Source organism: Vanacampus margaritifer, chromosome 8, assembly GCF_051991255.1.
Source record: "Vanacampus margaritifer isolate UIUO_Vmar chromosome 8, RoL_Vmar_1.0, whole genome shotgun sequence".
Classification (NCBI taxonomy): domain Eukaryota; kingdom Metazoa; phylum Chordata; class Actinopteri; order Syngnathiformes; family Syngnathidae; genus Vanacampus; species Vanacampus margaritifer.
In genome coordinates, this window is record NC_135439.1 from 3,389,232 (window position 1) to 3,411,845 (window position 22,614).

The 22,614-nt window shown below is 39.8% G+C and overlaps 2 protein-coding genes across 4 annotated transcripts in view; one reads left to right on the plus strand and one right to left on the minus strand.

Annotated features, from left to right (window-relative positions):
- eya2 (EYA transcriptional coactivator and phosphatase 2) overlaps positions 1-12,650 on the plus strand; it is a 68,275-nt gene extending 55,625 nt beyond the window's left edge. For both annotated transcript variants that reach the window (XM_077573214.1, XM_077573213.1), the window contains 11 exons: positions 208-284; positions 964-1,147; positions 1,328-1,476; positions 2,809-2,892; positions 6,949-7,038; positions 9,196-9,254; positions 9,787-9,947; positions 10,080-10,194; positions 10,484-10,605; positions 10,695-10,795; positions 11,930-12,650. In XM_077573214.1, the coding sequence (XP_077429340.1) occupies positions 208-284; positions 964-1,147; positions 1,328-1,476; positions 2,809-2,892; positions 6,949-7,038; positions 9,196-9,254; positions 9,787-9,947; positions 10,080-10,194; positions 10,484-10,605; positions 10,695-10,795; positions 11,930-12,010 (1,223 nt within the window). In that variant the 3' untranslated portion in view covers positions 12,011-12,650. The remainder of the gene's footprint in view (positions 1-207; positions 285-963; positions 1,148-1,327; positions 1,477-2,808; positions 2,893-6,948; positions 7,039-9,195; positions 9,255-9,786; positions 9,948-10,079; positions 10,195-10,483; positions 10,606-10,694; positions 10,796-11,929) is intronic.
- A 387-nt stretch (positions 12,651-13,037) lies between these two features.
- Positions 13,038-22,465, minus strand: tgm5l (transglutaminase 5, like). Of its 2 annotated transcripts, none has more exons than XM_077572794.1 (14): positions 21,980-22,465; positions 21,707-21,889; positions 20,714-20,947; positions 20,404-20,522; positions 20,196-20,324; positions 18,897-19,074; positions 18,683-18,818; positions 17,697-17,800; positions 17,327-17,566; positions 16,355-16,423; positions 16,070-16,270; positions 15,274-15,431; positions 13,802-13,938; positions 13,038-13,608 (listed from the first exon to the last, which is right to left on the minus strand). In XM_077572794.1, the coding sequence occupies exons 2-14, from the start codon at positions 21,879-21,881 to the stop codon at positions 13,458-13,460; spliced, it is 2,031 nt and encodes a 676-aa protein (XP_077428920.1). In that variant the 5' UTR covers positions 21,882-21,889; positions 21,980-22,465; the 3' UTR covers positions 13,038-13,457. The 2 variants fall into 2 exon arrangements, with proteins under 2 accessions (XP_077428920.1, XP_077428919.1); XM_077572793.1 differs by having other exon boundaries at positions 21,707-21,892.
- Between the last annotated feature and the right edge of the window lie 149 nt (positions 22,466-22,614).

The window sequence follows — 22,614 nt, forward strand, 5'->3', positions numbered from 1 at the left end:
GACGTTTCCTGCCCCGACTTGATCGGAAAAGCACCCGCATTGTTGTTGCGTGTCAAACATAAATCACTCAAGAAGCTCCTGTGCGACGTTTCCCACACTCGATCAGTGTCATAAATAACCCGGGATTCGTTATTGCTGATCACAATCTTTATCTGGCGAGATGACGATCTGAGATTTTTGAACCTTGGGCTTCTGCTGCTTTTTCAGGTGCAGGCATTTCCTCGGGCATTTTTCAAGGCGGTCACGCCATCTCCACGTCCACGCCGTTCAACCCCGCGCAGCAAGTGAGTGTGTACTCCGTATAAGTCCTGAAATATCATTTTTCAAAATGGAGGCTTGAATTATGCGTCAAAATCACACTTAGTACATATTCTGTATGTTTTTAAGAGTTCTTATTATGTCATTAAAAGTATCGTGATATCATTTTGAGACCATTTTTGCACGACAGATTTAACGAATGGGAGGTTTTAAATTTGATGGAAGGAGCTTTCTGGGAAAAAAAAAGGAAAATAGTACATGCAATTTTGTGCCCATATCTCCCACTCCTATAAATTGATATTTACACATAATACATATTTAAACCCCCAAGATAACCTTGTTGGTACCAAAAAATGTATCGCAAACTTGATCAGAACTTCAAAATATTGCGATAACCTTCAGATAACCGAGTTACTATTTTTGCCATTTTTTCTCCCAAATATAAAGTGCTGTGATATAATAATTCTGACACTAGGCCCAATAATCATATTTAATAACTGGAGGTCATGAATTTAATGGATGATTGTTTTCAAAAGTCTTACATTTGTGCTTTTACTCTGATTGCCATCAAAATATGATTGCAAAATGTCTTAAAAATCCCAAATATTGTGGTATGATTTTTGTCTCCTAATGATTCTATGCATGGAAAATTTTGTATTTTGTGTGTGTGTATTTGGGATCCGCTGACTTGCTGCTTCCTGGCAGGAGTTTTCGTCGTATTCCAGCTACAGTCAGAGTCAGTACTCGCCGTATTACAACTCGCATCACTACAACAGCCCGTACCTGAGCGGCAGCAACATCAGCCCCGCCTCCATCAGCACCCCGTTAGCCTATCAGCACCCAGAGCACCCCGTCATGTTGCCCAATCACAGCCCAGAGTCTCACACGGGTACGTTTGCCGCTTATGCACAAATCGGGTGAAATTTCCGAATGAACTTTCCGGACGGTCAAATGACGTTTTTCTGCTTTTTAGGTTCATCCAAAAATTTCACCTCGAAGCACAAATGCTTTGACTTTTTGGAACACAATCACAATAGAAAGAGACTGATGAGCGTATTTTGTGTCTTAGGGGAGTATCACCCACCGCCGAGCCCCCCCACGCCGGGTAAAGAGGAGGGGGAAAGGGGCACGGTGTCCATGCGGAGGGGGTCCGACGGGAAGTTGAGGGGGAGGAAAAAAGTCAGTGACCCGGCGACACCTTTGGATGCTGACATTGAGGTATCAGAATGCCGATTTACCTGCCATCTGTCCCACCATCTGTCTGTCCGTCCATCCATTTATCTATACATTCGTCCATCCATCATCCCTATCCACCATCCATCTATCCATCCATCTATATCCGTCATCCGTCTATCCATTCATCCATCCATATCTGTCATCCATCCATCCTTCCATATCATCATCCATCCATCCAACCATCCATATCCATCATCCAACTATCCATCCATCCATATCTGTCATCCATCCATCCTTCCATATCCATCATCCATCCATCCAACCATCCATATCCATCATCCAACTAACCACCCATCCATATCCGTCATCCATTTATGATCCATCCATTCATATCTGTCATCCATCCATTCATCCATCCATCTCTATCCGCCATGCATCCATCTACCCATATCTGTCATCCATCCATCATCCAATCATCTATCCATCCATCTATATCCGTCATCCGTCTATCCATCCATCCATCCATATCTGTCATCCATCCATCCTTCCATATCCATCATCCATCCATCCAACCATCCATATCCATCATCCAACTATCCATCCATCCATATCCGTCATCCATTTATGATCCATCCATTCATATCTGTCATCCATCCATCATCCAATCATCTATAGATCCATCTATATCCATCATCCATCATCATCCATCCATTCATCCATCCATCCATATCCATCATCCATCCATCTATTCATCCATCCATCATTAATTACACTAGGGCATTTTAAACATTTAACAGTTATTTTTTTGAAGAATGTTAATTTGATAAGATCCACATCATGAAGAAAACTGCTTGAAATCAATCCGTATTTGAAAGCCAGATCTGTCTGATAAACAGGGGCGGAGCGAGGGTGTTGCAACAAAGCTAGGGCATCACAACATAGCGACTTTTCCAACTCCTCTAGCGACTTTTAGTGTTCTTAGAGACTCCTAGTGAGTCTGTGACATTCATCCCTGCATGTCCAGACTGCACATGAAAGGCGCTTGCTCAAATTTAACCATATCCTCCTCCATAAAGCAATTGCCCGTATTGATTCAATTGCATTTTCACTTGTGGCGGTAGCACTTCATCACCAAGTAATTATACTTATCTAATTCAATTAGGAAGTACATTTCTTTGTTTGATTTCCATTGGACACAACGCCCAATAAATCCGAGCAATAAATCCCATTGATTTTGAAGGACTCGTCATCCTACATGTTTAAGGAAGAACTTTCATGAAAGACGGGAGGAGATGCTTTTGTTTTTGCCTTTCCCCGCACAGCGCACTCTCTTCTCCCGAGGTTATCTCTACAACGTGTGTTATTTCACTGCAGCGGGTGTTTATCTGGGACCTGGATGAAACCATCATCATTTTCCACTCGCTGCTCACGGGGACCTTCTCCTCAAGATTTGGCAAGGTATCGTCACACCACCCGCCCGCCTCCGCCCGCAATCGCCCTTTCACAACTTCCCTTCACTCGCATTCGTGTGTGTAATAATTCAGCTACAGTAAACTGTAAAATTGTTGAATATACTTTCAAACCTATCTTACAACATTACTCTTTAAATGGCTTTTAGAAAGAATGCACCGGAAGTGCGTACATGCACGTGAGGCAAACACCTTTTGTCATTTTTTTTTTTTTAAATCAATCCATTATCCAGTTCATTAATAGATTAGGACATTTTTGCTTTAACTCTTTGACTGCCAAGCGTTTTCAGAAAAGGGATGCTGTGGGTGCCAGCTGATACCGAGGCTTTCCTCCACCCGTTTCCAAAAAAAACATAGTTAACGACTTTTAACGTCTTTGGCAGCCCTCCTTAGGATTTTACTAAACGTTATTAAACGTTTTTGGCAGTCAAAGAGTTAATAAGGTTTATGTGAAAAGACACTCTGTTGCAACCATGTTAAACATGGATCGTCCATAAAGAGTGTGTAACCTCTCAGTTCAGATGTTCAGTTCAGTTTCGCCAGCATTTTGTGGCCTTACAGAAAAAGCACATAAATACACAAAATATGTGAGGCAAATAACGGAGGATACGAGAGACAGAAGAAAAATCTAAATACATTAAACCACCTCCATTGTGGGTTAACGGTTCCGCTATTTCACCTTTTTTTTTCCTTCCACTTTTAACTCAATTTTGTTGTTTATTTTGGGTGTAATTCTACGGTTGGCCACTTGATGGTGGTACACTATTGTTTTTGACATTGCACATTTTAAAGGCTCATTTTTTTTTAATTTTTTTTTTTCTGGGAGATCTCAGTATTGATCATTTGAAATGTCATCATCATTGTTCTCCCTTTTTTTTTTCTTTTTTTTTTGTATGTGTAAAAAAGGCTCATTTTTGTTGAAGGAGATATTCTAATGTGTCAATCCTCTCCCATTCTACATTAAACACAATCTTATTCATTGCGCCCTCTCAATATATTATTAACTCATTCACTGCCATTGACGGCTATAGGCGTCAAAAATTAATTTGAACTATTTCTATTAGTTTAACATTTTTTCTACTTTCGTTAACAAGAGTATGAAAACCTATATTTTTTATTGTACATTTAGAACAGATATAAAATGTGTGATTAATTGTGAGTTAACTAGTGAAGTCATGCGATTAATTACAATAAAAAAATTAATCGCCTGACGCCCCGAATTTTTCATAATCTTTAAGTCGCGTCAGGCGATTAAAATGTTTAATTAATCACACATTTTATATCTCTAAAAAAATAAAATAAAATTCTAGGTTTTCATACTCTTGTTAACAAAAGTGGAAAAAAATGTTAAACTAATAGAAATTGTTCAAATTAATTTTTTACGTTTATAGCCGTCAATGGCAGTGAATGAGTTAAATGTTTTGAAATGTGTTGGTATTACTTCAAAGTGTTTGAAAAGAATAAGTGCCTTAAGAGCTCAAATAAATAAATTAATAAAAATGGGTTGCATTTTAATGCAGTATTGCAGTATTTCTGTTTTGCGGATTTCACTTATTACAGAGTGGTCTAGAAGTTGGATTTTTTTTTATTGTCTACGATCGACCGCAGCTGAATGAATGAAGAGAGAACCGCTAATAATCCAGGGTTCGATGTGCGACATTATTCAAAGTCGGCCCGATCCTGCTGGAATGAAATGTAGTGGGCATTTGTGAAGCGTTTCACACGCTGGCTGTTTTGCCGCTCGTCCCTGCGTTGTTTCTTTTCATAACGCGGCCGGCTTGTTTAGCTACGCCGGCTTCCTGCGGCATGATTGACAGCCAGCGGGACGTTTTACATAACACGGGAGCGACGGAGGGGGCGACGGAGAGCGGCGCGTTTCTTGCTTTTGGCCCGCAATCTCCTGTTTTGAATTCTCACGGTCCCCCTGCGGCTCGGCGCAAGGCTGACGGGGGTTTGAGAGCGGGGTCGGCGATGGCCTCATGCCGCATGCTGTTATTATTATTCGGGTTTTTTTCTCTTTCGTTTTTTTTCTCCTGACTTTCAACAGAGCAGAACAAAAAAAAATGTCTTGCAGAGTGTTGAAATGTGACTCATACGCCAAAAATTCCCGATGAATTCCCAGGGCCTGAACGCCTCTCCGCTGGAACCGAGGAAGCTCACTTGGACTAAACTCAAAAGTTTAACAGCGATGCCACTTGATTGAGCCGTGGCCAAAATAATAATAATAATAACAATAAATCCCTCCACTTAATTATCAATTGTTTGTTATTTTGCAGGCTACCTTCTGTTTCACGGAGAATGACAAGCTCAACTCAATTTTATTATTTATTTATTTAATTCAACCAACAGCACACGCAGCCTTTGTGCTCATAATTTATGAGCACAATTGTAGATCACCATTCACCACTAGTTGGCAGGCTCATAATTTTAAACACAGTACCTTAACCCTGGAGAACCCAAGAACCCTTTTCTTCTTGGGAAAATTATGAATTATACATTAAATGACTGCTATAAATTCACTGAACACCAAAATATATGTTTTTTCAATTTTAACCCTTTATTCCCTAATTTAGGATTAGGGCGAAATTTGACCCTTTGGGATTTAGGGGTATCATTTCGAAAAATCTGAATAACAAAAACTGTCAGTAAACTATTTAGAATTTAAGAAAATAATCAATCAAATACACAGCTACATTGAACAATATAATTTTTTTGTTTTATTTGTTGCATTTTAGCCATTTTGCCACCACCACTCTGGCTCATGTAAGTGCAATATTCATCCACTAGGTGGCCCCATGCAGGGGTCAGAAGTGGCACTCTGGACTTTTGAAGTTAAATTTGTAAAAAAAAAAAAAAAAAGTCTTTATTATTTGAGTAGCAGAATTTGTAGGGGCCAAATTTGACCCCGTGGGTTCTCCAGGGTTAAAGGTGTGTAAATTTATGAGCACGACTATATGTGCTCTTCATACAGTTGTGCTCATACGTTTACATCCCCTTAGCATATGTACATTTATGAGCACAACTGTACCTGCTGTTGGTTCAACCCTGGCGGAGGTCTGCTTTCTCCCTGAGTGCCTTTCCATGACGTTTTCTTTGCCATTCCACCTTCCTCGTACACTAAACAAAAGTTTGACCAGAACTCCTAATGTGTGCACTCGCAGACCCACAACCCCCCCCCCCCCACCCCGTGTGCGAGCCGAGAACTTGATGTTTTCACATCTTTTCTTTCTCCGGATTACCCGAGAAAGGCTTTTAAATGTTGGACAGAGTGATTACGGATAATTATTGCAATTATTCGAGAAGAAGACCAATCCTTGCTTAATCCTTCAACTCCACCTCTTTCATCCTTGCATTCATCTCTTCTTTTTCTGGCCTGTGATGCCCACTCCCTCAACATTATTTCCATAATTGCCTCTTCATTTGAAGGTACAAAAGGGCTTCTTTTCTAATTGGGGGATTATTCAGCTGCCAGGGTAGCCGGAGACGTGGCTTGTCAATGCGAAGGTGTTAATCTGCCGTTCACCTTTGGCTAACATCCCGCTGCCTCTCCCAGCTAGAGCGCCGCCGCCGGCTACCACGACGCTCTAAAAAATGTGCCGCGCATCTGCTTGGCCATCTCGGATGTCAACGTCTTAATGTCTTCTTGCATTTATTGTACTCTTGCCTGTTGGTCCCTTGTTGTCCTTTTACTTGTTTCATTGCCTCTTCTGAGTGTTAATAGACAACAAGCAGCAGCATTTTTGTTGTTTTGGATTTTATTAGATTGGAGAGGGGTGTACCTAATGAATTGTCTGGTGCAAGTGAATCTCGTTTTCATGCAATGAATGTAAATGATCACCGGTTGGTTGGTGTTGTAAAAAGTAAATCCAGGTTTCATTCTGCCTGTCAACAGCGGAAGCGATGAGAACGTTTCTCAAGATGAATGATCGCTCCCCAAATCTTAATTCTTATCTTTCACATTTCAGAGTCCAAAAAAAAAAAAAGGTTGTATAAGTGAATCCAAATTGTTAATTGAGCTGCTTGTTGACTTGTGATCTTGTTGCAGGATTCCTCCAAAGCGGTTTCGCTGGGTTTGTGGATGGAGGAGATGATTTTCAATCTGGCCGACTCACGACTCTTCTTCAACGATTTGGAGGTAAATTAGGAAGATTTTTCTTTTCTAAATAATAACACGAAATAATAAAAGTAAATGTATTGATCTATTTATTTATTTATTCATACTTTACTCTTGGGATTTAGGTATTTCTTCAAATACAAATATTTATAATTGGGATTTTAGAAAGGACTGGGCAGGTCAAAATATTAGGAACACCCCTCTGTGCGACGCAGTATATCACTTTAGAAGCACAACAAAAAAATGTTTGTTGAATAGCAGTGTGGCTAATTACGAACATTAGCTAAGCTTCTACTAGTAAAATAATGAATTACTTCATGCACATGAAGATCAGGAATGATGTGTGTGTGCTTGTCAAACAGATTAGAGAAAGTTTGTGTGTGTGTGTGTGAGACAGGAACATTAGTGGAGTGGGCGGAGTCGCGAATGAATGGACGGAAAGGAGCCAACAATGCCATTTGCAAACCCGATTTTCTTTTTTTCTGGTTGTTTTCAGGCTTCACTTCAATCTCTTAAGCAGCAGCATGTGGCTGACAACTGTTGTTAAGTCGGAAGGTGCAATTATCGCGTCTGTGTCGTGTCACCACTCACAGGCTACTATTAAAGCTGTCAAGGACGTCTTCACCTGCTATGTCTTCACATTCACACACGAATAGCCTAGGGTTAGGGTTAGGTTAGGGTTAGGTTTAGGGGTTAAGGTTAGGGTTAGGGTTAGGGGTTAGGGTTAGGGTTAGGGGTTAGGGTTTGGGGTTTGGGGTTTAGGGTTTGGGGTTTAGGGTTAGGTTTAGGGTTAGGGGTTAGGTTTAGGGGTTAGGGTTAGGTTTAGGGTTAGGGTTAGGGGTTAGGTTAGGGTTAGGGTTTAGAGTTAGATTTAGGGGTTAGGGTTAGATTTAGGGGTTAGGGTTAGAGGGTTAGAGGGTTAGAGGGTTAGGGTTTAGGGTTAGGGTTTAGGGTTAAGGGTTTCGGGTTTAGGGTTAGGGTTAGGGGTTAGGTTTAGAGTTAGGGTGAGGTTTAGGGATTAGGGTTTAGGGTTAGGGTTAGGTTTAAGGGTTAGGGTTAGGGTTTAGGGTTTAGGGTTTAGGGTTTAGGGTTAGGGTTAAGGTTAGGGTTTAGCGTTAGGGTTTAGCGTTAGGGGTTAGGGTTAGGGATAAGGGTTAGGGGTTAGGGGTTAGGGGTTAGGGTTAGAAGGTTAGAGGGTTAGTGTTTGGGTTTGGGTTAGGGTTTAAGGTTAGGGTTTAGCGTTAGGTTAGGGTTAGGGTTAGGGGGTTAGAGGGTTAGGGCTACGGTTAGGGATAACCCTAACCCTAACCTTCAATTTCTATTTTATACTTGGAATTTTAACTCAATTTTGAAGGAAAATTGAATTGTGATGAATATTCGAATATTAGAAACTCCTCACTCTGGCTGAGCTTCAGAAACCCACGGGATGGGAGAACATTACAGATGTTTCTTGTTTTGTTTTTATTAACCCTAACGATACCTACAAAAAAAACTATGAAAGTCGGCATGACAACTTACTGAACTTGTATAGTGAGTGGCTGTTATCCCTCCACTTCCCCATGTGATGATGAAGATGATGATGATGAAGTTTTGTGTTAGAGCGCGAAACCAGTAGCGGCTGCGCAGGGGTCTCCACACGGTGGGGGTCGGGTCGGCGCCCCGGAGACTTGAAGTATGCACTCAGGGAAGATGAGGTAGCGTCTGCCTGCTCGCAGCCACTACGTTAGCATTAGCATGCTAGCTAGGGATAGCTTTGAGGCGTTGCGATTGTATTAATCACGTTAACACTCATTCAAGCCATCACTCATTTTGTATGTTTGTTAGTCAAGACCCCAGGTGATTTGTTGGGGCGTGTGTAATATACAACACAGATGAAATTTGACCCCTGACCTCAGAAGTGTGAGGCAGACACGCTAACCGCTAGTACACGGTGCGCAAGCTAATGAAATCCAATAGGAACTTTCTGTCCTTATGATGATAGTTATAATGGAAAAAGACAAACTTGGAATTTCACTTTAAATTAAAATTTAAAAGTAAAATATTTTGTCTCTCTCCTTGGAGTTTTTACCTAAAATTATGAAGTAAATACATAGAATCAATATAACATTGTGTGTTTGCAAATTATAATGTTTACATTTTAATTTCAACATTTGTATCTTTTTCCTTGTCGTTTGTTAGGAATGTGACCAGGTTCATATCGACGACGTGGCGTCCGACGACAACGGTCAGGACCTGAGGTATAAACCGTTGCGTTCTCATTCTTTCTACTGTCTGATGTTAAGCATACACATAAATGTATGTAACATGGTATTACATACATTTTGTCTTAAATTTGATTTTACGAAGTGATTATTCTTTAAAAAGATACTCCATTAGGCACCGATTCTGGCGGTTAACAGGGACAAAATAGAACTTCTTGTTTTTTAAGTATGTCAAAAAATAAAATAAAAAATAGAATGCCATTTATGTGGTTCCAAAACTTTTATTTGTACTGATTTTCATTCTCTATATTCTATGTACTTTTTGGTGACTTTCCATATTTTTATTCCTGTTTGTACTCACAGTATACTGTATTTTATATATGTGATCTCTGGTACTTATTATCCCTGTGGCATGAAATGAGCTCTTCAATTGCGCCCCCTTATGGAAATATCAGGAAATTGCACTGAAAAATCACATTTCTGTATTAGAGACTCAACAATCAACCGGATGTTGATTATTCACTACTAGAACCACGTCCCCCCCCCCCTTTTTTTTTTTATATTTCAGCACATACAATTTTGCAACGGACGGCTTCCAGAGCCCGGCGGGGGCCGGCTCCCTGTGCCTGGGCTCAGGGGTCCACGGAGGGGTGGACTGGATGAGGAAGCTGGCCTTCCGATACCGGCGGGTCAAGGAGATTTACAATACGTACAAGAATAATGTTGGCGGTAAGGTTTGAATTCATGTGAATTACATTCAAAGTGGCTTCACAAGGTCTACGAAATGAGAAAGAATCATTTACTGTACATTTTCCTTAAATTATACTCTTGTTGATGCTTGTGCCGCCCCCTGCTGGTCAGGTTTACTAGGCAGCCCCAAGCGGGAGGAGTGGCTCCAGCTGAGGCGGGAAATGGAGGTCCTTACCGACCTGTGGCTCACCCAAGCGCTCAAGGCTCTGGCTCTCATCAGCACCAGGTCAGTTCGCTAACTTGACTTTATCTTCGGCTTTTTGAGGGTTTTTTGGGGGCAACGTTCCTTTCATACATGATAATCTGTCTTGAACACCTGTATAACTTTTGAGAGGGAAATTAAAAAGAATAGAAGAAAAAGATCCTATGGTTGCAAAAGTGTGCACACCCCTTATAAGTGGATCCAATAATATACAAATACCTGCCATTATTTAAAGACAAACCCCCAAATTAAATTCAGCTGATGTATTGGATTAGAATTGAGTGAAATTGAGCACGCCATCATGTGGTCTCAGGCCCAACTGCGTGAACGTGCTGGTGACCACCACCCAGCTGGTCCCGGCCCTCTCCAAAGTGCTACTGTACGGTCTGGGAGCCGCCTTTCCCATAGAGAATATCTACAGCGCCACCAAGATCGGTGAGTTGGGAAAAAGAAGAAAAAAAAAAGAAAAGAAAAACGTGTTCCCTCAATCTTTTCTGAAAAGGACGATGTGTTATCCATGGCAGGCAAGGAGAGCTGCTTCGATCGCATCTCTCAAAGGTTCGGCAGGAGAGCCGTCTACGTGGTGGTCGGAGACGGAACCGAAGAGGAGACGGTGGCCAAGAAGGTGAGGCTCACTTTCACGAATGTTTTGTGGCTCAACTCGGGGGCTGAATGACGGAAGAGTTGTTTCTAGTCAGCTATACTGTGATAAAAGTTGAGTCAAAGTCGATTAATCAATGACATTTTTTTTGTACCAAGACAAATTAAGCTTTGTGAAGCACTTGCAATAATTTTTGACTCCTCTAGATGGTGCTCTTGCCATCTAGAGGAGGAGGAATACTCCTCTTTAAAACCCAAGTAATGTTTTTTTTTTTTTGTACGACACTTAAGTAAAATGAGCCAAAATTTGGCTCACTATTGGAAGTATGATTATATAAATCATTTCAGATTTTTTTTCTTACTTGCGACCACTCAAAATGTTCGGTGGCAACAGACCTATCCATACTTATATACTGTAGCTTTTATTTATTCAATTATTTGTTTTTGATGCCCTCTATGGACAATAAAAGCAATTTTGTCCTAAAACCACACGCGCTCACAGGCCTGAGCTCTCGATCCCAACCGTGCTTTCTTGTTTTGGTATAAGAATGGGGACATAGGAAGCACATAAGTCAGCTCAACCAAAAATGATAATGAGCTCTCTAGCGCCATCCGGTGTTTTATGGCTTTTATGACTCTACATTCAACAATTTTTTTCCCTACGTTTAGTTGATGCCCCAGTGAAGGGATAAATTGAGTAATCGCGGGAAATGCACTATAACACATCAGGTGCACAGTGCATCAAAAATTATAATTTATAATGGGAGTCAATGGGCCAAAATTCGGACATTTTTACGCATGTGTACAGTAAAAATGTGTTTCCCACATATAATAATAACAATAATATTTTTGAAATTTTGGACAGTGCCATTTTAAACTTCAACATGTTTTTCAACAATTAAGTGCAATTTCAGCTTGCAGACTGATTTTTTTCCCATATGCTTTATATTTGATATTAATATTAATAAAAAGCAAAAAGCCAAAAATTGGACACTTTCCTTACTTAAACATATAATAGAAAAGTAATGAATTCCCATTGCACTAGAATTTATCTTTAAACAAATAGCACCATCTAGAGGAGTAAAAAAAATATTGCAAGTGCTTCATGCAGCTTAATTTTCCCATCACTGATCAAAACTTTTCCCTTGTGCGTCTCCAGAAGAACATGCCGTTCTGGAGGGTGTCCTGCCGGGCCGACCTGGAGGCTCTGAGCCACGCACTGGAGCTGGACTACCTGTAGAAGTTGGCAAATACACCCCCCCCCCCCCCACCCCCAACCACCAGAAACTTCTGAACTCTTGAACAAAGACTGGTGATCCCCAGTCAGTGTTGCTGAGTCAAGTCGGCGGGAAGTTTGACGGTTGAAAACGACCAAAACAAGCGGCTAGAGGACCAAAGCTTCAGCGCTAACCCCAGGGAACTTCTCCAAATGTATTTTTTTTCTTTCTTGTCTCTTGAATTCAATTCATCTCACTCTCAAGAATGACAAAACTTGATTGGAAGTCCTCATAAATGATAGATTTGTTAGGGGAGAAAAACAGCATCATAGATAGAGGCTATAAAAAATACAACCGGTTAAGATGTGACCTATTTATTGTCAGTCATGAAATGTCCCACAAAAAAATAAAAAGAATAAACGGAAGAGAAGAGAGGAGAAATGTATTCTACTTCCGCTTCCTCATTTCAGGATGTAAATGTTTGCTTTTGTGCTTTTAAACCCTCCTTTTGTCTTCCTATTGGCCACTTTTGTAAATTAGACTGTTATGGTCACGCATGTGCCTGCCATTTTAGCTACGATGATGATGTGTATATAATGCTTTGTGTGCCATTTGTTTTGACACATGGTTCTAATAGACAAATAAAAAAATAAGTTAATTGCTCTGGATGGAGGACGCCTTTTCTTTCATGCCTTAGCTCAACACAGAAAGAGGTAGCCGTGAAATTAGTTTGGATTTGCCCTTCGAGATTGAGTTACATTATATATTATTCTTATAATTATATATATATATATATATATATATATATATATATATATATATATATATATATAAATAAAATATTCCATTTAATACATTATATTAATTGCTATTACTTTTAAATGTTCAAAAGGTGAGTTACTTTTTTTTAAATCAAAAGATTAAATAACATACTGATACACAAAACATTCATTTCTGTGTTGCAAACATGAATAGTTAGAGTATTAAAAGATGTATACATCTCACAAAATTTGGTTAAATGTGACTTCATAAGTCAATAAATGACCGAAATGTTAACAAATGTGATTTTTATTTCCACATAAAATGTCATAAATTATTAAATAATAAATACATAATTAAAAGAATTAATGGAAAATAACTGAAATATTATACATTGAAATTTACAGTTATGCGCACATAAAAGAATTTAAAAAACTCAAATGCATTAATTGTAAACATTGTATCATGAATTATGTTACTTTTTAATAGCCTACCATAGCTTTGTAATTTCATTTCTCACGTAGATCAAACAAGTGAAATACCATTTCTATCTAAAAACATAACAAAAGTTTGCTATATTCATTTAAATGTGCCTGATATTTCAATACGAACAAAAATAACACATCTTGGTAATTTTTAAAAGAAGAAGCGAAATTGCAAGTGTACAACGACTGCATTCACATTTTACGGTAAATCAAAAGACATTTTGATCTAAATTCGGCGGATGGTCACCATCTTGAATCCTCTGACGGTGGACTTGTTTGAGAGGGTCAGCGAGGCCTGAAGCATCTTCATACCCGTCATGCTGGGGACGAAGGCGATGTGCTGCTTTCCACTTCCTCCCGGACGCAGCGGGAACATCCTGAAAAACAAGAAAAACGTCTCTTTAACGTCATATAGTGTTGACTTGAAATTTTACTTTTTATCGTGAACTCTTTGGATAACTGAAACTTGCTTGTTGTGTTTTCTTCAAAATGACATTAAATTGTCTATCCAAAGCATCCTTGCCGTTATCGTCTTAATGGAGTTTCAAGAAGAAGGAAATGGCGACTTACCGGAAGTTGGCGTGGCCTTGGAGGAGGCCGGCGCCGGAGATGCTCAGCACGCCGCTTACGGGATGCGAAAAGGGGTTAGTAAAGGTCACACTAGCACTCTGCTCCCGGTTAAGAGCTAAGTTGTCCTCGTCTTCAATCTGAAATAGAGAAGCAGCATTAAAAGTGGGGATACAGGTAAACGATGTTTTTTTTCCCAGGGCTGGCACCGATTATCAGTAATCGATCATTGCAGCCAATATTTGTTAGCCAAGCATCTTCTAATAAATTGTCATGACCGGTTAAACTTATCTTAGTGCATGTTGCAGTTTCTCCATCTAACAATTTATCTTAGCAAAGCTTGCTGCCTGAATTTTATCAACACATCGCCAAACAATGATTGAGTGTGAGTGTAAAGTGGCGTGATTATTGCGATTTCCAGAGTAATCGATGGAATAATTGATTCTAAAACGATTGGGTAATGACAGCTCTAGTCAGAGCGCACCTATTTTTTGGGTTTGGGCTCGTGACGATTTGGTTTTGGTTGGACGTTTGCAACAGATTAATCACCAGAATTGGGATTCCATCCTATACAATTAAATAGAGCGAATTTGCATTTGTTTTTAATATTCAAAACACTTCTCCTCCATTGTCACATTTCAAAACAGGTCAACCTGGCATGCAAGAGAAGAGCAGGATTAACAGCAATACTACAATACAGTATTATGTACAGGACCTTGTTAATAGGATTACATTTAAGTCGTGAAAAAGTCCCTCACCATTTACTTGTGTAATTGTAAAGGGAGTCCTCGAGTTAAGGCGTATGCTTTGTTTCGACTTTGCGGCGCCCGTGCCTCGTCCGTAGCACTTTCTTTTTCGTCAATTTCCCACAGTAATCACGCCATTTTAAAGTTATTTAAAGTTGTGTTGTTGTCACCTCCAGCAACGGACGTCATCGAGCAGGTTGGCTCGCCATCAGGCGCGTCATATTTCCGTGTTTGAATTAGCTCCGCTCTGCCGTCCGTCAGCAATGAATGTCCGTGCGGAAACAACGAAATATTGGTTTTCGCCCCGTCCGGGTTGCGCAAATATGTTTTTTTTTTTTAAATTACTGTAAAACGTATTTTTGATGTAAATATCGACTTTAACGGTGAAATCCGACTTAAGTCGAAATTCGGGTTACATCGCCAGCGTAGGAACGGAACTCTAAGTAAAATAACTATTTTTAATTGAACAAGATTCTACAAACAAATTACATTGTAGTTATGTGGTCCAGTATGTTTGTTTTTGCTGTGAAAGCATCATCACAACAGAGGAGTTATTAATATTTTTGCCCTACCTATGTACATAAATAAACCGAATCGAGACCGAACTATTATGACCATAATAATAAACACCCGCTTACGTTGTAACCTGAAAACAGAGAATTATATTTGTTGTATTGTGACTCATATTATGTGTTTGTCTATTGGGGCAGGCAGTGTGTATGCTTGTACCTGAACGACAAGCTCCGGAGTGGCCACGTTGAACTCCTCGACGGCCAGCACGCGCTCGTGAGTGGCCGTGTCCTCCAAAACCGCCGCCAGGTTGACCAGGTCGTCCCCTACCACATCCTCGTACTGGCCCGGAAGGATCTGCTGCTTAAGAACCTTCACTGCACACGTGCAAACACACACACATTAACTTTCCGTTATATTTGAATGATCAATTCATTGAGATTGAATATTGAACTTTACATATCGTTAACGCTGTGTCAGAGAGCTGCCACTTTGGTGAACAATTCTTTAAAAGAGTCCTTAAGAGATGTATGGTCACTCCTATTTTATTTGAAGTTTGTTGTAAACTAAAAAAAAGAAGAAAAAAAAGGAAGACACATAACACATAACTTTGCCTTATGAAAGTCAGCTAGCTTCATGCTAATGCATAATGGCAAAAGCTATTGACAGGCTGACCAAACTAGCATCGATATCGTTATGCGATCCGTGTACACTAAACCTTAAAAAACAAAAGTGTATTTTAACACAAATGGTAGAAACATTCTTTATTTAATTCTTCATCCTCTGTTAAAAAAAAAAAGAGTTAAATATTATGGGAGCTCAGTTGCGACCTTCTGTTTCAGCATCAACCCTGCCTGCAGTATGTCTGAATATCTATTATACCACCCCCTGCTGGCCAAGGTGAGCACATTACATTCTATTGAATTATGTTATTATTACTGCTGTGTTATTTGCCTGATTGAAAACACGTTACAAATGTTTGTGTTGGTGGTTTTCGGAGGGCACAGTGGCCTACCTTCCAGGGGGCCCAACTGTACGATGCTGTGGTTTTCCCAGAAAGTGTCTGCAGGGCTGCTGTTGTACTCTTTGATCTGCGCGTTGACGTGGACTTTCATCATCTTGGCCACAGGTTGCCTGTTGATGACCTTCAAGGTGAAGCGGATGACCCCGCCGGCCACGGGAGTTTTATCCAACGTCAGGATGGCGGCCATCTTGCCTGTTAGGAGATCAACCAATGAAGTAAGATGTTGCCGTTTTTAAACGTCACGGTGGCAGAATTATTTTGGATGGCGCTTCTTACTTGTGCCTCGCCTTAGCGTGGAGCCCTCAGAGCGGGACGAACTGTTTGATGAGAGTGTTGAAAAGGGGCCTGTTTTGAAAGAAAATGGCGGTTTAAAATGCACAAACTGGGCTTAAAAAATAGAAAAGGATTCCAAGGATGGATGAAGGAGGCTTCATGATGCACTTGTGATATTTTTTGACTCCTCTAGATGGCACTCATGGTTTAAAGATGTGTGGAAATAGAACCGATTTCAATTAGCGTTATCTTTAAATTAAGTGCACCATTTAGAGGAGTAAAAAAAATATTGCAAGTGCTTCATGAATCTTTATTTTCCCATCACTCACAAAAGGTTAAAAAAATAAATAAATAAAGAAGAAAAAAAGGAATATATGACTTCAGGAAGTGACCTGTTTCAACAAGAAGTGACCTGGAAGTGGCTCAATCACAATAGGAAATCACCTGATTTCAAAAGGAAGAGACCTGAAGTGACCATTTTTCAACAGGAAATGACCTGATTTCAACAGGAAGTGACCCAAAAGTGACCTCAAATCAACAGGAAGTGACCTGTTTCAACAGGAAGTGAGCCAGAAGTGACCTGATTTCAACAGGAAATGGCCTGATTTTAACAGGATGTGACCTGAAAGTGACCTGATATCAACAGGAAGTGACCTAATTTCAACAGGAAGATGAACCCCCCCCCCTTCAAATGTAACATTTGGCTTGGTAAGATTTCTTAGGACAAGTAAATATAGCTAGCCTAAAAATAAATATAGTAATTTCTGGACTACAAGGCGCACCTGACTATAAGCCGCGTTAGCTAAATTTGGGGAATACGCGAGTTTGTTACATATATAAGCCGCACCCAACTGTAAGCCGCAGAAATTACTGTAAATATTATAAAATATATAATAATTTTTAAAAACACTAGTGTAAAAAAATTCTTAAAAAAAAAAAAAAGTTAACGCACGCGGTTAGCTTTTTGGCTCTTACTTTTCACATTTTTATAGTCTCCTGTGATGTTGTGCAGCCTGGGCCAACCCACAACTTTGGTGCAGATGAGCGGCCCCACTCTCTCCGTGTCCACGCTGCGGCTCACCACGCTGCCCTGGGTCACCACGCACGTGTGGACGTCGGCGTTCACCTCGGCGTACACAAAAGGGATGTCGTAGAAGAGGTCGACGCGACGCTCCTTGATGGCCTTGACGGGAGCCGGGCCGCAGCAGAACACACCTGGTGAAGGTAGAAAAAGAGTTTGGATGGAAAGAAGACAGGAGAGCACGGTGCACTAGTGGTTAAGCATGTTTGCGTCACGCTTGTGAGGTTATGGGTTCGAGTCTGTGCGTTGGTGTAGTTTGCTAACCTCTGCTCCTCTCCTGCGGGGTGGGATCCAGAGCCTGCCAGCCGTCCATGTCGCCGCCCAAATCCCGCCGAGTCATCCAACACTCGACCCACACGTGAAAGTTCCTGTTTGGGATCAGTTGTTACAGTTGTTGTTTTTGAAAAAAAATAAACACTAACAAAAATTACTGTACTGTTTTTGTAGTAAAAACACACTTGACATTATTGTAGTTTAAGTTATTGTAGTTAGCAATAAAAACTACATTAACTACAATGTTAAGTAATGAGCAAGTAGTAGTTTAATTTCATTAGCTCATCAATAGTGTTTCGCATTGAGTGTTAGCATTATGCTAGCGGACTTAAGTTATGCGCTTGGTTTTTGCAAATGGCAAAGGTGAAAGGAGAAGGCTTTCACTCTTAAAACTACTGTGTCAAAAATAACCCAATTTGGGTCATAAATTGGACCGACCTACTGTTAGGCGTCTATTTGACTAGGGCTGGGCATTAAAATAAATAAATTCGATTAACCGTCATTTTAAAAATGTAATTGTTGAAAATTAGCGTAATCGTGAAATTGAGGTGAATGTTAATATAAATAAATAAATATACATGTATTATGAACTATAATTAAATAAAAAATATATAAAATAATAATAATAATAATAAAAATAATAATTAATATTAAAAATATATATAAATTAAGAAATATATAACAAATTGTACAAGCTATGAATTAAGTTTATGTTAAAAAATAATTTAAAATCCTAGATTATTACTTAAAATCCATTAAAATTGTAATCGTCCAAAATGACAAAAAAAAATTTTTTGGGCCATATCGCCCAGTCCTAATTTAACCCATTCTTACCTCCTTTTTTTTAACAACCCAAGTAGCGGGTCGGTTCAATATATATATATATATATATATATATATATATATTTTTTTTTTACCCAAATTTGGTTATTTTCGACCCAGCAGTTTTAACAAGTAACGACCCATTCCCTACTGACCAAATAGAGTCTTTGGTACTCTTTAACTTCTTTCCCGTCTCGCTGTAGAACTCCTCGATGACCAGGTTGCCGTTAGTGTCGTGAGCCGAGTTGAAGTTGGTGACGACGCGACAAGGAATGCCGAGGACGCGCATAACTGAAAAGACAACGTTGCAACACACATGAGAAATAACAAACGCGCTGCGCTTCCATTGTGGACCTTGTGAGTAATCACCTGTGCACATGACGGCGGCGTACACCCAGCACTGGCCGTACTTGACCGGCCGGTACCCGGACTGAGCCCAGCTCCTCAGGATGTCTCCGCTGCCGGTCCACGTGGACGCGTGGACCCCGCCGCTGAAGTCACCTGACCAGTTGCCTTTCAGCACGCCGCGATCATCCTCGCAGTTAATCTGGGTTGGACACAAGTCAAAGTCAATTAAATCAATAAAATGTTCTCTCGCACAGTTGAAGGTCAGGGAGGATTGAGGCGGCGAAAAAGCAGCACCATCAAGATGATGGAAGAAGTATAGAATATTTTTTGTGAGCATTTTTAAATAGCAGTCAGGCTAGTTAAGCATTTTTCATTTGCTTTTTTAAATTGTATTAATAACTTACATCCTTCATTTATTTACTGTTATCTTATTTTCATGAGTTGATATCATTCAATTTGTTTTATAACCTCACTGAAGTTATGTGAACAGGTTTAATTTTTTTCCCCCCTAATTTTAAAGCAGGATTCATTTTTTTCTGGATCTTTTTCAGGGTTTTTCTTTTGCTGCTCAGAAATCAAAAGTTTGGTTTTAACATAGATTAACTTTAAAACAATAAAAAGTTAACTGTGAGTCTCAAGCCTAAACCAAACACAAGGGACTGAAATATCTCGATTTTGTATTCTGTAGCCATATCCGCCGTGAATGTCATTGTACAAATGTTCTTTTTTTCAAAGAATCACACAAAGTGTACATGAGATTTCATTTTTTTCTTTTTTCTGCTGCACCACCCCTAACATCACATGTAGTGATTCCTTTTCCTTTCCTTATTTTATTTTCACAAGGTTTTTTTTTAACTCTCTCTAAAATGTATTTGTTAATTTTTTTACATCATTGAAGTTGGCGGGTTTAAAGATGGGTTGCTTTTAATTTTCTAAAGCTGATTCCATACTGTCATATGTAATATTTATTATTTAAATATTCATCTTATTTTCAGGATTTATCTTGTCTCCTCTACAAGTTAGTAGGTTTTTAAAAAAGTTTTTAAAAAATCATGCCACAAGGAAAGAAAAACGGATTAATTTTGTTTCTTTTGATTTTTATTACTATTATTATTATTTTGCTCATTGTGACGTTTCACTCCCTGGTTTGCATTTAAAGTAGTCCAGAACTATTTTTTTTTTTTTTGCTGAGCAGGTTTCTCCAGCACACGTTGTTCATCTCCAGCAAACGCCGTTCCTGCTTTACGGGCTTGCAGTGACGTTGACGTCATCACGTCACCCCAGCGGTGACTCAAAGGGTCTGATGAATCGTGTTCTCACCATGGCTGAAACCACCCGGCTGAGGTAAACCGGGTTGTTGCGGTACAGGTAGTCCATTTTCTTATTGCGCTGGTGCTGAGGGCTGACACTGAGCAGGTTGAGACACGCTTCCAGGACGTCTGGCTCAAACTTTGGGCAGGCACAAAGACAGAGAGTGAAGAATGACTCCAGTCTGGAGATAATAAAGTGCACTTTTTGATTTTCATACCTGATCCATGGACCACGGTCTGGACACGACGTTCCTAGCCGTCCCCATGAAGAGCAAACATGAGTCATTCTGGATGTATTCCTCTCTTTGGTCCTCGAAGGGAATGTAAACGCTGTCAGCTGTCAATATGTCAACATTTGGTGTGTTGATACTTTAATATGCCAGTATTATAATGTATTATCATTTTCGGGGTCATCAACATTAAAGCTGCAAGGATGAAACTCCTTGTGTGCATAATACTTTCTTTGCTTCTTAACAATCACACGGTATTTTGAGAGAAATGAAATGAAATATGTCAAGGGTGCCTCACCACGACACCAGGGGTTGCAGAGCAGGATGAATTTGCCCAAAGCGCCAAACTTCAGCTTGTCTTGAGCGAACGCCAACAGCTTGAAAGTGTAGCGGCCCACCGAGGCCGAGGCGGGGGCGCAGATGAACACCGACGGGTTGGTCGCGTCAAGGTCCTCGGGGTCCAGAAAAGCCCCCCAACGGGATGAAGGAGAGTTTTTGGAGAGAGAGACGGGCATGGTCACGTACAGGCGGCCTGAGGAGAGAACGAAGAAGACACAATTAGAGACATTTCCATTGATTGATTGCGTAGAGTATTTTTCACAAACAAATTACTAATACACTAAATATTAGAGAATAACCGATATTGGGCATTTTGACGAATATCGGTATCAGCCTTTAAAAAAATAAAATAAAAAATCTGATAGCCGGTAAAAGGTAAAGCTAAATCAATTTTAATCTCAGGGAACTGAGAGATGCTGTTGACCCCGGGAACCTTCTGAACCTTTTGTTTTTGTTCGACATTAAAACAAAGAAATGTGTTTCCAGTTTCCATTTCACTTTTTAAGACTTATTGATAACCTTGGGAGCTCCCTGAACTACTTTAAAAACATTTTTTTTTTAATGAAGTATATTGTCTAAGATTTTTTTTTTTGGGGGGGGGGGGGGGACATTTTGAAAAATCTGAAAAATTGCTCAATAAGCATTAATGCTTTAAGACATTACAACAAAGTCAAGATTGGTATTTGTATGACACCAATATTTGTTCTCCCTTTTTACTGAAAATGAATATCAGCTTCAAATATTGATTACTAATAATAGGCATCGGTATTGGCCCTGAAAAAAAACACATCAGTCTATCTCTCCTCCTATATATAAATATTTATGTGCATATATTGAACTTCCTTCACAGGGAAATGAACCATATTTTATAACTGAAATCCAAATTGCTTGTCTTAACTCCTCATTTTAAATCCAGTGCTGCAGATGACAAACAAACAAACACACTCCCTACCGAGCATGACTTTGACCCTCAGCGTGTCGGTGCGCGCGTCAAAAGGCTGATCCTTCATGTTGAGGCTGATTTTGAATGGCGCCCCTCTTCGGACCACCAAAGCTTTGGTGTGGCTGAAGCCCACCGTTCGATGGCGTTCCAGGTTCTCCCCAATTTCCAAGTCCACTTGTTGCATTCTGAAATCTGCTGATAGACACCGAAATTGAATTGTATTTAGAAAAAAAAACAAATGCTGTTTTGAGGAGACAGACTGAGAGATGTCGAGTTTCTCACCTCTCAACTCGAGACAGTCGACACATGCTTGGCGAGACAATTATTCCAGCTATAAAAGCCTTTGCCACACCCACCTCCAGCATTCCATTCAAAGGAAATTGGAACATGTTGTCTTTTGTCGTTTCCAATGTCAACACACAGCGGCGTTATGAACACGCCTCTAAATGGCATTGCTGGAGGGCAACAGTAACATTCACTGGAACGAATGACTAATCACGCTCAAACAACTTTATCGTATTTAAATCAATTATGAGTGACGTCACTTAACAAGATTTTCCTGCTGCGACTGGATCACACACACGCTCGTTCTCATTCTACTGCTATGAGTTATCGAAACTAATCTGATCTAATCCTACTCACGCTTTATATTATATTTGTTTGTTTATTGCTTTAGAGGGTTTTCCCTTGGGATGCATCATCAGATTTTTGAGTTTTTTATTTACAGGGAATTAATTAGATGACAATCATGAAATATGATTACTCAGTCAGTTATTTATTATTCTTTTTTACTGTATTTGAAGTAGTTTATTTTGTACAACCACGGGTATTTAATATGCAGTTTTGCCTTTCATAATTTAAAAAAAATAATCCTACTTTTTTTGTTAGGGAATATACTTTGATATTTTGTAGTGCAT